At 40.0% G+C, this 16,262-nt stretch overlaps 1 protein-coding gene across 1 annotated transcript; it reads right to left on the reverse strand.

The window, feature by feature from the left end:
- Window positions 1-3,056: 3,056 nt before the first annotated feature.
- On the reverse strand, window positions 3,057-7,839 carry LOC113440352 (ferritin heavy chain). The gene is made up of 4 exons (XM_026706727.2): window positions 7,586-7,839; window positions 5,638-5,784; window positions 4,191-4,316; window positions 3,057-3,372 (listed from the first exon to the last, which is right to left on the reverse strand). Exons 1-4 carry the CDS (start codon window positions 7,694-7,696, stop codon window positions 3,208-3,210), a joined length of 549 nt encoding a protein of 182 aa, XP_026562512.1. The 5' UTR covers window positions 7,697-7,839; the 3' UTR covers window positions 3,057-3,207.
- Window positions 7,840-16,262: the final 8,423 nt, after the last annotated feature.

Here is a 16,262-nt window from a genome sequence, read left to right on the forward strand (position 1 = left end):
GCAGACAGTAGTATTAAACCAATTGTGCAATTAATAGATATAATCAAATTTGTGCTAGGACAGTGGGATAGGTGCCAGAATAACTGCAGCCAAGCAAATATGAAAAATCACTATCTGAGATTGGCAGATTGAGCTCTCTCTCTCTCTCTTCCCCCCCTCTCTCCCTCTCCCTCTCCCCTCCTTTCCTTTCCTTTCTCCATCCCTCTCACCTTCAAGTCAGTCTGGAATCCTGGCAATGTCTAGGCAGGTCCCTACAGTATTCTTGGCAACATTTTCATATTTTTCCTGCCTGCCTGCCTGTTTTGTACCTAAGGACTAGAACTCTTGTCTCCTGGTTTCTAGCGGGCTGCCTTAACCATTACACCAGTGGCTGTGTTTGTCATGTTAGAAACCTTGAGAGGCTTCACAGTTTTCTTAGAGACCCAGTGGAAATGTCCCCAACATTCAAATCTTTGTTTATCCTTCCTTTTGATTTCTCCTTTAACCTTGTGCTTTTCAGATGTAATTCCAGAGATCATAGTGGAAAGCTGGCCTAATAAGTTATGAAATAAAACAAATGCATATCAGACTTGAGGACTTTCATTGTCTGTCTTTTATGAAGTCCAAAGGAGAACATCTTTTCTATAGAGCAAGTCTGTTCTGTAAACAATTTCTTTGCTCTTTAGATTTCTCTCACCTTTCTCCAAGGTCTCAAGGGAAGCTTATAGAATGGGGCTGTCCAGTTTATTTCATCGTCATAGTACAATCCTGCAGGATAGAAAAGTGACTGGCCCAAAATTAACTACTAAAAATATGGTGAAGACTGAGCCTGAATCTGTCTTCACAGTTTTTTAATCCAACATCTTAACATTGTTTTGATTTTTTTTTCTGGGGAAAGTAGGAGAAACCTCAGACAGGGGCTATGAATAGAGTTGCATCAGTTAGAGATCCCAATATTCAGACTACTTCAGTAACAGAATAGTCTATAGCGAAGAGATCTTATCCTGTCTTGCAATGTCTTAAAAGTCTATGTCATGTCCGAAAATATTCTGTAAACATACTTGGCATATGACAGAGAAAAATAGGACAATCTCAAGTGTTTAAAAAATGCTGGAGAAAAAGAACCATTTTATGGCAGGTAAGTTAGTCTTCACTATTATAAAATCAAGCCAAATGGTTTTAGGAACAAATTACATTTGTCACAATGTGTGTTGGCCAACATTGTAATTTTCCATTGTTACTTTAGCTTTTGATCTAGAGAGATAAGCAATGTGAGGCTTCATGTCACATGTTGTGTTTAGCTCTCTATTCTGGACCCAAAGGCCTCCTTAACAGAAAACTGATAGTATGAGTTATTGTGTTGATGCAGAATACAAGGCATTTGTTTGTAAAGCAGGTTTGGTTACAAACCAAAAACCACAGAAAAATCTGGCTGCACCCAAACATGCCTAATATTGGCTGACTAACTTTGCATCACTGCCCCACCCTTGCGGACTTCTCAAAAAGTTCCCTGAAACTCCAAAAATAATCCCTTGTTGCTTTGCAGCATTTTTCCCACTGAGCTTCCCATTCCTTATTATGGCTGAGCAAGAGTACAGCCCATAGTAATCCAATGAAGAATAAATGTGACATTTGGACTGTACATCAGGGGTGTCAAACTCAGGGCTCACGGGCTGGATCCGGCCCACTGGGTGCTTAGCTCTGGCACAGGAGGTCGCCCTGAAAACAGCAAAGGACCAGCCTGCAAGTGCCTCCGCCAGCGAAAATGGAGCTCGGGAGGGCTGCGACAGCCTCCTGCAGAGCGAAAATGTGCGCGCTCAGTTTTCGCTGGCAGCGGCCTAGCAAAACAAACAAAAAACAAAAGGAAAATGTTTCCCCTTTTGCATCTGAGCATGCAAGAAGGGACAGGAAAGGAGAAAGGGAAAGACAAAGAAGGGAGGGGAGCAAGGAAGGAAAAATAAGGAGAGGGGAAGAAGGAATGACGGATGGACGGAAGGAAAATTATGTGAGGGTCTGTGGGAAGTCCTGCCTTATCACTTATCCCGACACCAGTGACGTCGAGTTGGCCATGCCCACCCTGGCCACACCTACCCACCCCAGGCCTCCCCCTGGTCAAACACAGCCCTGATGTGGCCCTCAGTGAAATCAAGTTTGACACCCCTGCTGTACATGGTCAGTATTCAGGTGGCTTCCAATGTGCTGCCACCATAAAAGACATTGACATGCCACATCACTTAAAAACCTAATCCCCCTTCAACATCCCAAACTGTGCCCCATTGAATGCAGCATACATTTAATGAATCATTAAATTTTGCTATGCATCCAGGCAACAGGTTTTAAACTTTTCTGCATATACAATTCAACGAACAGTGTAACACCACGTGATTTTTTTCAAAGTAAGCATCTTTATTTTAACTTAAACTTGCTCCAACAGCTAGTTTAGTTAGTTTTCCAGTGATACAGAACACTGGGAAATTCATTGCCTTAAAATATAGACCAAGTTTGAGAATGTATGCCATATGGTATAGCTTAATTTCCATCAAAGGTGGGTTTGTGCTCTTTATATGGAAGCAACTTCTTACTCATAATTATACAGATTCTACAGGTCAAACACAGAGCTGTCTGGACATGACATTAACACTTTCTTATCCACATTTATCAAAGTGCCATCTATTTCAATATTTACTCCTAAGTAAATATAATAGCTCAAACTGTGCTGCATTTCCTGGTATAAAAATAGGGACTTTTGTAAGTTGCAGCCCATACAACTGAATAGTTGACAAAACAAGCTTAATATTAATCAGATATTCAGAAGTTGGGCAGTATTGTAATTGGGAATCCAAACATGGGCCTAGAATATAAATTAATAAAATTGAGCTACCTTTTGGATCCACATCCAAAAAGGTGTTTTGCTATTAGGCATGTTAATGCCTCCTTGAAGAAACCATATCACAACCACTCTGAAGCACATTTTCAGCTTTGGATTGAGACCAGAACCAACACTTCATTTATAGGGAAACTCTTCTTGCATAGTGTATTTTTTTCAAACTCAAAACATACCACAGCACAACTGGAAATAAGTAGACCTAGTCATTTTATTGGGCGTGAGATATAACACATAAGAACAGAAGTGTTGTTTTTTTACAATTATGGAAATATTAAGAGATAAACCAAAGAAGCATGCACATGTATTGAGGGTAAGAGTCTCTGCAACATTCATGAATGGCTTTAGTTCTCATTGTCACTTTCTCCCAGAGTGTGCTTGTCAAAAAGATATTCTGCCATTCCAGATTTTGGTGCTCCCATCTTGCGCAAGTTGGTCACATGGTCACCCAGCTCTTTGATGGATTTAACTTGTTCATCCAAGTAGTGAGTTTCAATGAAGTCACATAACTAGAAGACAAAAGCAATATTACAAACCTGGTCTCTCTTCCTAGAGATGTACAAGTTTTTTTTTTTGCAAATAAAAGAAACAAAGATTAAAAAACATGAATTACTAAACTCAACCAATGTTATTTAAAAGTTCCACCTCCAGCAAGTCAAAAAAAGCCACATTTGCCTAGAAAACATATATCTGGATGCATGGGCAGCAAAAGAGTAGAACTTGACCCTTCAGAGGATGAATGCAAGAATTAAATCTATTGTTTGTATCTTAGGATACATTGAAAATCCATTAGTTTGGTATTTTAATTCTTTAGTTAAATTTGAATCAATAAGTTGCCTCTTGCTCTGTATTTAAAGAAATACAGGTAGTCCTTGACTTCCATCTATTTGTTTAGTGACTGTTCAAACTTACCACAGCACTGACAAAAGTGACTTATGATCATTTTTCATACTTACAATCACTGTAGCATCCCCTGGGTCACATGATCAAAATCCAGACATTTGGCAACTGGCTTGTATGACAGTTACAGTGTACCAGTATCATGAGATCACCTTTTACAACCTTCTGACAAGCTAAGACAATGGGGAAGCCAAATTCACTTAAGCTGTGTTACTAAATTAACAACTGCAGTGATTCACTTAAATATGGTAAGAAAGGTCATAAAATGAGGCAAAGCACACTTAATTATCTTGCTTAGCAATGGAAAATTTGGGCTCAACTGTGATTGTAAGTCAAGTAGTCAAGGACTACTATAGTTACAAAAAAGTCAAAGGTACATTGTTTTCAATACCAGCCAAAGACATTACATAGAGCAAGTATGACTTACGTGAGGGTCATTTTTGTCAGTTGCTAGCTTGTGTAGATCCAGAAGTGACTGATTTACATTCTTTTCCAAGTGCAAAGCACACTCCATGGCTGTCAGTCCATTCTCCCAGTCATCACGATCCGGTTTCTAAAAAAATATTTTTTAAAGCTGAACCACTGGAATCAGAATGATTACAACACCATAATGATGTTCAGAACTGGTTGATATAGTGAAAAATGGGCCACTGAAGCCAGCACCTTAGCCCTTGGTTTTCCAAGTTGCAAGATCACATGTTTTAATAGCACCATTTTTCCAGTCCCTGAACCTGGAATGAAACAGGGTCACCGATTGAAATAACTTTACAAAAGAAGCCTCCATGAACTTGCTTCCACCAACTGCTGCAATCTTTCCACCCCTCCACCAGCTCAGAACAATTGAGGAGTAAAAGTAATCAACTGGCTTAGTAATGTCTGAAAGATTTGAAGATTGAAGTTTGATGTAGACAAACTGCAGTCTTCTAGATGTTGCTCAGTTACAGTTTCTAGCAATCTTTGTTGGCCCACCAACTGATTACAATTCAGTGACAAGATTATCTTTCTATTGTTTGAAGATATTCTCAGTTAGGTTTCTTTTAATAAAATAGCTCTTTCAGCTTCACCCACCACTCACAAACGTAAAGTAGGGAAGGGTTTTGCCTTTTAAGACACAGGCAATGTAACTTCAAACACTATGTAGGTTTATTAAATAGGTTATTTGTCCTGTGCAAGCACTATAGAATCAGCTAAAAGCATTTTAAACACATTCTTGAACATTTTAGCCTAATTATCAGTACACCAGAGACAACACATGTATCTATGCTTTTCCCAGCAGTTCTCAAGTTTACTTATCTAGAAAGACCTCTGTAAACATCAGTATATCAGTCAAGAGCCTCTGCAAGTTCTAAAGGCTATAGGGACATATCGCAGCCTGTATATATCTTATACAGACTCTCAATCTAACCTGATCATGGGCAGGGATAAACCATGGGGGTAAGGTTTTTTTTGTCATTTATCAGGGAGGTATGCTAATGCCCTATTGTGGGAAGTAAGGAGGATTCTCAAAACCAGTGATCAAGGCAAAATAGGCTCAGCAGCCACACACAGTAAGTATAACATAACAGAGTAACTTTGGATCAGCATTTTCAGCAGAGAACAAAGTCAGGGTTTCTATGGGAGTTCCTTGCAAACCAAAAGCATTCCAGGTAAAGCAACGGTTCTTGTCATTTTTCCACATCTGTTTTGATCACATCATTTTGCTTACACATCCTCCTGAACTAATTTAAGTAATATCTGTCAATTATGTGGTTTCTTGTAGTCAAACGTAGATTCATGATACATCATTCTGAATTTCTCTATAGAAGCCTAAGCAGAAAGCAGCAACATTTCATTTGTTATATTCCTGCCATCTCATCTCCCCTGATACAACCTACCTTGATATCATGTAAGAAGATGCGGCCACCTCTCTTGTTCTGCAGCTTCATGAGTTTCTCTGCATGTTCACGCTCCTCGTGAGACTGGTGCAGAAAGTACTTGGCAAAGTTCTTGAGGGCCACATCATCACGGTCAAAATAATAAGACTGAAAATCAAAATAAAACTCTTGCGTTAGGACAGTCATCTATTTATGCTTAATTCACCAGTTTGCATTTTCCTAAGACAACCAACTGCTAGCAGAATCCACGGGACATGTGACATACATTCCACCGCTTTGGGGCATGCAATGTCACACACAGGTAGGGAAAAAGGCAGCTTGCATTACTTCTGATGCAATCTAATTCCCTTGCCTCCCTGCAGATGTTATTACTAAACAATTAGACTTAGATTATACAATACGAAGGGCTGGTACATTTAAGATCAAATCATCAAGGATTCTATATATCCTACAGCAAGAACAGGACCTGAAAACTATCTCCAAATCAAGATAGCTAGTTCATTTGCAACAAAGAACTTGCTCTTTGCAAAATTAGTCAGCTTGTAACTTTTCCAGATTCCTAATTAAGGACAGGAAACAATTATTTGGATAAATATTGGCAAATGTAGCTTGTCAAAAAATTAAAGTTTTTTTTAAATTAGATAAAATACCATCCAGATTTTTTTAAAAAAACAATTCTGATCCAATTCCTCAATGACTGAATTATAATTTCAGTCATATAGCAATTCTTCAAGGAAGGCTATACAAACCCCTTCAATTTTAAAAGGCAGCTACCACTGCCAGAGTTAACATGCATGGTATCAACAAGAGTCTTTCCCAACTTGCTGCCCTCTTGCATGTGTTGGACTTCAACATCTGTACCAAACAATGTTACCAAATGCCTTTTACTAAAATCAAACACTAGTTTAACCCCAGCAAGGAAGTCCACATTAATCAAATTCGTAGAAAAAAAAGTACAAAGTCAATTAAAGCGCAATCCCATTTTTTTAAATCCGAGATACCACAGCAGGCACACTGCTCATAAACAAGTTGCGTCACTTCTCCAGCCACCCAGAGGCATAAAAATCAGGATCAAGAGGGTTTCCTCCGCCCGCTCCCACCCCTTACAATCCTTTAAGTGAAAGTTAAAACACCACACACACACACACACACACACACAGAGAGAGAGAGAGAGAGAGAGAGAGGCGCCTGGGCTTCTATTTCTAGGTAAGGAACTGCGAGGCTCGGCCAAGCATTGCAAATGTTTTTTGGGGGGAAAGCAAGGTAGCTTAGGCCTAAAGGAAACGTCTTCTGATTTAGCACCGATGATGTTACCTAATTTGGGTTAAGGAAACGTCTGCAAGAAAAGCAGCAAGCTCAGAGGGCACCAAGGACCCTTCATTCCAACCTCGAGCTACAAATATTCTCCTTTATTAGAAACCTCTTCTGAATCGTCATATAAGGGGGCGGGGGGGGCAGGCCGCTTGATCAAAGATCGAGGGCTTCGGAGCGGCCCTGCTTTCTTCCACGGAAAGCAACGCACGAGAGCAACCCACGCGCGCCCGTGGACAGAAGCCCCGAAACCAGCGACAGGCCAAGTCCGAGAGGCGAGTTGGCTATCTTGGAAGCGGATCGTTCACAGACGCTCTTCACCCACCCACCCCCAAAGCAGGGAGGAAAAAAAAAACACCCTTCGTTTTCTTTCGAGGGATAAAACCCCGCAGGACTCTATACCGCTCGCTCGCATGCAGAGGCGGCAGGCCTCGCTGGCGGCTCAGGGACACTCGAGGGAAGAAGCGGCGTAAACACAGAAGCTGCGGCCGCGGAGGATTATTTCCTCCAGCCCGTAAGGAGGGATGCGTGCCGGGGCTTCCAAGATTGGGGAGAGAGAAGAGGAGAGGGGAGGAGGGTGGGGTGTCCAGCGGTCTCCCTCTTTTCTCCCGCCCCTCCAAGAGACTCGGTTACTGACCATGCTGAGGTACACGTAAGAAGCGTACAGCTCCAGGTTGATCTGTCGATTGATGGCCGCTTCGCAATCCTGATGGTAGTTCTGGCGCACCTGAGAAGGGGAGGAAGCCATGGCAGCGCGGCGGCGGGGCTACTGTGTTGAATGCAGAAAAGTCGATAAAAAGGCCCAAGCACGGTGGGTCGGTCGGTTCCGTCCAATCACTGTTGAAGCAGGAACCACCTTGCACCGCCGGCTCTCGCAAACGTTCTGAGCTCGTCCGCCTGACGTAGTACCTATATATATATATGGGGGGGGGGGGAGAGAGAGAGAGAGAGAGAGAGAGAGAGACGTGCCGAAGTCACGTCACAATTGGACACAAAGAAACCACGCCCTCCGTCAACTGAGAAGGTGGGAGAGTCTTTTTCAGAACTGGATGCACGCTAGTCTGGAGTAAGCGTGACTCAGCCATTTCTTCAGCCTCGCTGCTCCGTCCGGTTCGGAACAGCTTTATTTGGACCGGAAGGCGTTTCGGGTGGGAGGATTGATTCCAAGAAACTGCTGAGTAGCCGCCGTGTTTACATGTCAACACAGTAAACGGGGGGGGAGCCCCGGGAGCCCGGGGGAGGGGAGCCCCTGGAGAGAAACCCGATCCTTTCCAAACTGAGGCAATTCTGACGTGCCGAGGCAAGCGCGCGCAACGCAGTGTCTCGGAAGATACAAAGCTCATATATTTTTCCATACTGCATATGCAGGTGATCAGATCTCCGTTTTTATAAACGCGAAAACAAGAATCCGATATTCATCTGGTTTTAAAAGATAGCGCTGTTGCTTGAAATTTCAGGGGAAAGGTTGCCTAACACTGCTGTTCAGCATTCGACAGAATCTAGCTAATTGTACAAATTGATTCCAGAAATCTAAAGCTAAGTCAGATTTACTAGCTCTTAGTGAAGAGAAATCCCAAGGCTACGGTTGGAAAAATATTCAAGAAAAGTGGAATAACTGCTTATCAAAAAAGCCACATGGACAATCGGGAGCTAAACTTGACCCTAAGTAGTATTCACTGTGCCATACTTTTACTACAAGTCATGGAAATATTTTCCTAAATATATATAAAGTGTTCCACTAAAGCAGATCAAACTATAAGCGACCTGAGGAATAAAACTCTGAGCCAAAGGCTGTAAAAATAGAGGAACTGATAAAATGATTTGTCACTTTAGATGGGAGTCCTACCAGTTGATCTTTAGCAAATTGGGTTATACAGCAAGTCTGTTTTGAGTCCTACTGGGTAGGGATCTTGTTGGCCTAAAAGCAGAGCACCAACTCACTGTTGCTACTATGTGAACAATTTATAATTATATGTTTTGACAGTCCCTGGTAAACGTTTGCTGCTCAACTTTGAGATATATGTTTTGCAAAACTGCAACAAGCACCCATTTAAAAAATATTTTTGTTTAGCAATATTTTTCCATCATGTTTCTGCAGATTTGTGATCTCTTTCAGGAATTCAATTCTATTAAAGTTTATTCATTTTGAATCAAGTAATTATTAGAAATGTTTATTTTTAAAAGGGAACTGACATTCTTCCAAATAAATTGCAAGGGCTTATGAAAAAATAAGTTGAAAGCTTTTTTTAAAAGGATTTTTTACACTGCAGAAGAAAACTACAAACACTGTCCTCATTGTATGTCTGGTAAACCATAAGCCAAAATAAATGAAACCAGTTTTGGAACAAGCTCTACCAAGTTTTTTTTTCTTCTAAAATATGCATTCCCATATTTCCTTACAAGAGACAGAAACAGATTTTAATTCTAAAGTATATCAAGCTCTATTTTTGTTAAAAAGCATTGCACATCCTCCTCAATATCCCTACAATTTGAGCATTTTGAAATGCAGAACATTTCAATGAAGTTTGTGAAATTAGTTCTGTGTCAGTTGAATTGATTCAGTCAATTAAAAAGATGCATAAGGTACGGATTTAGAATAGCAACAGAGACAATAGAAGAGATTTAGGTACTGAAAATGTAATTATTACTCCTTGGAGATGATGAACCCCATCCAAATTTCTACACTGCTGAGACTGTTTCAGTATATTCAAGCCTCAAAAAATATAATGTATATATGTATTTCCAGGAAAGAATGAAACCATTATGGAAGAAGAAAATCTTAGAACAATAACAAAATGTCACTTGAATTCTAAAGTCTCTCGTAAATGTACTTCAAAACATAGTACTCTACAGTGTGAAATATAAATCTGTATACTGGTATTTCCAAATATTTATGTAAATCGTCTACAAACATTTGAACTTCTGTCTGGAATTATCTCAGCCATGATTTCAGAATTCTTAGATGAAGCCTTATAGAGCAAATGTCCAAAATTTGTACTCCCAAGTATTTCTCAAGTAAGTGCACCAATCCTTTTGGAGATTTCAGATACATATTCTGGGCTGTATAGCTATTTGTAATTAGGCTTTGAACATTCACATTATTTGGAAATGTTAGATAAATTTGCTGACATTTACAGGACCACAGTGGAATAAACTGAATGAAGTATGCAGAGGGTCAGAGTTGCAGGAACCAGACTATAAAAAATAGGTTAAGAAACAAGAAAAATCTCCTGGAAAGCATAGAAAAGGATGGGAAATCAGTGAAATGCTTTAGTGAGACTCTCTTTGTGCATACAACATATGTCAGTAATATATAGGATGCTAGATGCTGAATGCACACTAATTGGCTTTGATCTTAGTGTTTTGAATGGGAATATAATCAAGCAAAATGTCAGGTAGTATCTTAAACTCCCTGAATGTTTAAGGGATTTACTCTGTACTATTCAGCTTCCACCTTTATACTTCACCCTTGTATCTATCAGGCTTCCTACCAGCCAAGAAAGGGTTCTCTATGCCCCTCAATTGATATTTGCATGTCAGCAATGTGGTGGTGGGAGAACATCTTAATTACATTTTATGTGAAGAATCTTGACTATATGAGTAAACACCAAAGTCCCTATCAGCCTTATACTAGGGTTTGGCAGTATGTCATGGCATCATGGAGAGACGCAGTGGCTCAGACACTAGTTGTCAATCAGAAAGGTTGGCAATTCAGCAGTTTGAATCCATAGCACCGCGTAACCGAGGGAGCTCCCGTTACTTGTCCCAGCTTCTGCCAACCTAACAGTTCAAAAGCATGTAAAAATGCAAGTAGAAAAATAGGGACCACTTTGGTGGAAAGGTAACAGCATCCTGTCTGCCTTCGGCATTTATTCATGCCAGCCCCATGACCATGGAGATGTCTTCAGACAGAGCTAGCTCTTCAGCTTTGAAACGGAGATGAGCACCACCGCCTAGAGTCAGAAACTACTAGCACATATGTGCGAGGGGAACCTTTACATGGCTCTTGAATGATGTCTAATCCCTTCTTCAGGATTCAACTAGTTCTGGCAGCCTCAAATTGTATGCAGAACAGAATGAAGCCAATTCATCTTCACAGCAGAATAAAAAATTCAGGGTCATATATATTTATATTTATATATATATTTACACCTTGCCTTTTTCCTCCTACATTTCTGAGCCAATGACCCTTGCCTGGTCTCTCAATGGTCCTGAGAAGTAATTGGGAGACAATTTCATAGTTGTCCTTCTGGCCAGGGAACTGCTGGTTACAGCCTCACCAGTTTCAACTCTTCATATCTGAAGAAGATGGGATGTGGTCAGTCCATGAACTACTGCATGCTAGCAGTAGGAAACTCTTGTGATCCTCCTCTCCCATAATGTAAAAGAAGAGCCAATGGGCTGATAGGTAGTGATAATCCAAAATTTGAAATGTAGATGTTGTGGATAAGATGAATAAGAAATTCATTCTGAGTAACACTTTGGGATATAATTAAATTAACTAGGCAAATGGGTATAATCCTTTAGGATAAATACAAATGTTCTAACTATATATATATTTGACAACTTGTTTTGAGCCTGGCAATGTGTTACTAAGGTAGTAGAGAGTCTATTGAGCAAATACCAGGCTGTTTAGTGTAGTTGCAACAGGGAGTGGCTGTAGATACTGAAACTATGTGTTAAGCTATGGAGGGACTTTTCAACGATGTAGAAAAACAACAACACAAAATTCATCACAAGATGAGATGACTAAGGGTTTAAGATAGCATAATCTGTACTTAAAACAGGTGTTCAGGTAAGTTAAACCACAATAATACGCAGCATCTTGTTATAGCCAATTAGAGAACTGGACAGTAAAACAAAGAAGTTACCCAGAGCAGGAATCAGACGGGAGAAACACACATTATTGCTAATGGCGCTGAGATATTTATTTGGTCAATTATTCATCTTGCATGACACACACAGATATTCATAACTATATGTGGGTTATTGTACAAATCCCTTGACGTAGGCCAAGGCTAAGAAAGTTAATTTTTGCTACAGCTGTGGCAGGAAATAGGAAGTTATTTCAGCAAACTACTTTGATTCCAGTTCATGTTGTGACATTGCACAAAATGCTTCCATTGCGTACTTGCATCCTGATGTCTGACCCAAGTACTGAGATCATAGCAGTTATGTAATGAAAGCTCATACATGCTGTTGTTTATCCTGTATTATTTATGGTACTTTGTTAGTCCCTGTATATGAATTACAGTACTGTATGTCAGGTCACCATAGAGGACAACTTATCACAGATGAAAAAGATGTAAAGAAGGAGCCAGTTTGGTCTAGTGGGCTAGAAAGCAGGAGACTGTGAGTTCAAGTCCTATCTTAGGCATGAAAGCCAGCTGGGTGACTTTGGGCCAGTCATTCTTTATCAGCCCAACTCACCTCAGGGTTGTTATGTGGAAAATAGGAAGACATGTGGATAATAAAAGTATAGTACACATAAATAATAAAATAAAAATGTATTAAGACTATAATTTTTAAAATCCTTATTTTATTACATACTGAGCCAATGCGAGGGCTGAATACCTAATAATTTATTTAGTTCGAAGATGATAATGCCTTAAAGCATAGATCTTATGAAGTGGGGCTAATTCAGTGTTGCCATTTATATATTCTCTATCAAATCAACATTATGGAATTTTAGTTTAGTATTTTGACTAAGGATATACAGTAGTACTTGCCTATTAAATTGAATGGAGACAGTACATTTTTGATATTTATTTAGGAATTTATGCTTAGAATTCAAACTATGTAAGGACTGTTTAAATTGAGAGGCTACTGGTGATCTAAAAAATTAGGAAGTGACCATATTAATTTATTTGACATTTTTATTTGGATATTACCATCATTTGTTCCCAAAATGCAGCCATAAAATCCCTGGCCACCAATTTCAGTTCTGCAAACTTCCAAACATATGGCCCATCTCAAAAAATAGGAAGACTGGTTATAGAGATTTGTTTTTCTCCAGTAAAAGCTAATGCAAAGTGATGGACGCCCTGTTGACCTCCACCTTTTTATCCATATGTCCAAAGATTGTACTATTCTTCTACAGTCTCAGTCAGTATTTAAGAAGATTAATACACGTCCTTAAGGCAGCGCCATTTAACTGCCCCTCATTGTATCAACCAGCAAGATTCAACCAAATTTAGCACACAGACAACCTACAAAGCTAGCTGTGACCTCTGACAACAAACAATCAGGATATTTTTCCTGTGCCCCAGGAAATTCAAAGCCAGAAAGGATATAAAACCCAGGGACTCTTAGCATCTCTTTCCTGTTTTTCACCCAAGATCTCCAAGGCATGTGATCCTGTTCATCAATAAACCTTTCCAAGCAACTTCCATGTTTCCAGTGTCTTTCTCCCCACTTGGAACTGAACCTAGATGGACATTTCTTCCAACAAATGTTCCATTAGAATTTGTACAACTTAATTAGGCAGATAACAAAGCAGAAGACTCTCAGACCCAACTTCAATAATAGGAGAAATTAAAGTATTCTGCCTTCCTTATTAAATTTAAGCCTTCATTTTAGTTCAAGCCCTAACAAAAAGTGAATTTCATCCCCTATCACTAGCTAACAAAGAGTACTTATTTGCTTTACCCATATAATGCAGTTATCTTCTTCCCTTATAAGTTGGTCTTCAGTCACTAAACCCTAGATGCTTATTGTAGGGTAGAAAAATGGAAATTGATTATAGTACAACAAAGGGCCTGTATGCCATAAATGACAAATTAACAGCAATCAGACTGAGGAAATAAAAACCTTTAAATACTTAGCAACTGTTTTTCAATCTTCCTGGGCTTGGAAAAAGCAAAACACATACATTCATAATAAGATATTTCACTTCATACTTAGAACATTTCAAATGATTTGCCAATCAACATTATTACATTCCATCTGTGGTCATGCTACTCCAGATCAAAGAACTGTAAGCCTTTTAATTTATGGTATATATGTGTATCTATAAAGATGTAAAAAAAATGGAGATATTTCAATTCAAATATTCAGGACCTTTGTATCTCTTGGTGTATTTCAGTTGTGATTTTAAAATTAGAGCTTGTCTGAATAATTAGACCTGCCTGAGAATTTGCCTGCTGAAACTAATTAATGTTAATTTGGGAGGGACAGCTCCTTAAACTCAGTTTTTGTGGATAAATTACCATAACCTCAGATTTGGCCTATTGTGGATGCTTGGCTCAGTCCTTGATAACCCTAGGATTTGTGAGAGCTTTGTGAGAGGTTAAGTAATATCAAGAGTACCGTGTTTCTCCAACAATACGGCCTCCACCAATAGGAAGCCCCACCATGTTTTATTGGCATAAAATCAAATTAAGCACCTCCCCCCAAATTAAGGCCCATATTAAACATGCAAAATGGGGGGAGGGAATGGGGGGGGCTTGCCGCTAGGAAGTACTTTTGTTGCATGCCCGGATATGGTGCTGCCTGCGTTGGTGGGGCACTTCGTATCGGGAGACCTTCCGCCACCGTTGCTTTCCCTTCTCCCTTGCTGCTGCGGCTTTAGAGCAATGTCACGGCGTTTGGCGCAGCCACGTGTGGCCAGTCAGGACTCCTCCCTGCAACCAGAGCCCTGAGGAGACACTTGGCTTCAGGCGCTCCTGTCACCACCTTCCCTTTGCCTTCGAAGGTAAAGCAAATTATTTTAAAAACGACACTCTACTACAACAAAGCCTCCCCTGCCCGAGAGGGCAGCCCAACTCCACGTGGGGAGGCAAGTCTCCTGGGGCCGCAGTGCAGGGTCGGCCTACCTCGGGAGAAGCGTCCAGCCGCCATCCCTGCCTGGCACCGGGCAGAGCACGAAGAGCTTCGCCTGGGGCGCCCAGCGCAGCTGACAGGTGGGCCTTCCTTCCCAGAAGCAGAGCTCTCACCAAGGCAGCGAGCACCTCCCCGCTGGACCCTCTGCTCATCCCGCCAGGGCCGCGCCGGAGCCGTGCGGGCTGGGTAGAGCTGTAACACCACGGCAGCAAGGGAGAAGGGAAAGCAATGGTGGCGGAAGGTCCCCCGAACATCCAAGCTGTCGCCACCCGCCCACCCGAGGATGCAAGGGGGGGAATTAAGTCACCCCCGAAAAGACAGCCTAGCCATTTTTTCGGGGGTCAAAAAAAAATAAGGCCCGGCCTTATTTTGTGAGAAACATGGTAGAATAAAATTCAAAATCAAACTGTTTCACTTCAACTTGTTATTTCAAAATTACTGCAAAGGGAGAAGAGAAGAAGGGAGGAGAAGAAACTAGTTCAAATAGTGCTGCAGTATTTGTTATCTTTAGATTTATATTCCACATTGTTTTTACAAATAACTCAAGATAGAGAACATATCCAATAATTTAAATCATTAAATTATTCTTTATTTAATTACCACATTTTGATCAATATTTTATTTGAATTTTATGAGTTGTACTTAAACTTATCGAGCAGTAATTTTCTCCATATTATTAGATGCCATTTCCCCCTAGACCTCTGTGTTAACCTGTATTGTATTACACTTTGTGTTTGAATTTTAAACTGAGATAGCTGAAATAGCATAAGTACAAAACAGAACTTGTGCAAATATATCATCCTGTGCTATTGGCTCAAAAGTCTGTTATTCCTTTGCTGCCTACAGGCAAACATGAGCTTTCCTGCCCACACATGTTTTGGCACTTCTGGTCTTAAATTAATTCTGAATAAGCCCAATCATAATTCACCAGTAGTTTGTTTTTAAAAAAGAAAAAAAACACAATCATTTTATTTTTCATAATCAGGCTGTATTTACCAATGTATTTACCAATGCTTGATGTGATACAGCTTCCTTGATGCCAAGAGAAGTTATTCCTATTTTTCTACTCTGTCCAACTCCTTTTTCTACTTTCTGCCTGGACGAAGGACAACAACATTTTGTCCTACAAAATCTATGAGAGGTAAGCCGAGTGAGCAAGGATATGGGGGTATGCTCTGTATCTTTGTGGCCATAAATCACCCATTCATACCTAATATGCATAATTTCCACATTGAAATGTCTTCTATGCGCTAGATTTATTGACCAGCTTAAGGACTGAATTACAATAATTCCATATTGATATTAAATTTAATACTATATGGGTCTATTTGTATTAGTTTTTCCTTTTGTTATGTTCAGTTTATTTTAATGGCTCTGATGCATGTAGTTTTAAATTTTATTATATAACCAGTATTGTGTTTTTTTCTGGTGGTGTAATTGCTTGTTGCTTTTTGCCATTAAAAAAAGTTAGTGATATTCCTTACTTTAAAAAA

The sequence above is a fragment of the Pseudonaja textilis genome, chromosome 1 (genome assembly GCF_049901715.1).
Source record: "Pseudonaja textilis isolate UNSWEBS1 chromosome 1, rPseTex1.2, whole genome shotgun sequence".
Taxonomy (NCBI): Eukaryota; Metazoa; Chordata; class Lepidosauria; order Squamata; family Elapidae; genus Pseudonaja; species Pseudonaja textilis.

Excerpts from the sequence above, each read along its gene's own strand:
- LOC113440352 (XM_026706727.2), bottom strand. The coding sequence starts at position 7,696 with ATGGCTTCCTCCCCTTCTCAGGTGCGCCAGAACTACCATCAGGATTGC. Across the intron at positions 5,785-7,585 it reads CTTACGTGTACCTCAGCATG|TCTTATTATTTTGACCGTGA; the intron begins GTCAGTAACCGA and ends TTTGATTTTCAG. Across the intron at positions 3,373-4,190 it reads CTGACAAAAATGACCCTCAC|TTATGTGACTTCATTGAAAC; the intron begins GTAAGTCATACT and ends TTTGTCTTCTAG.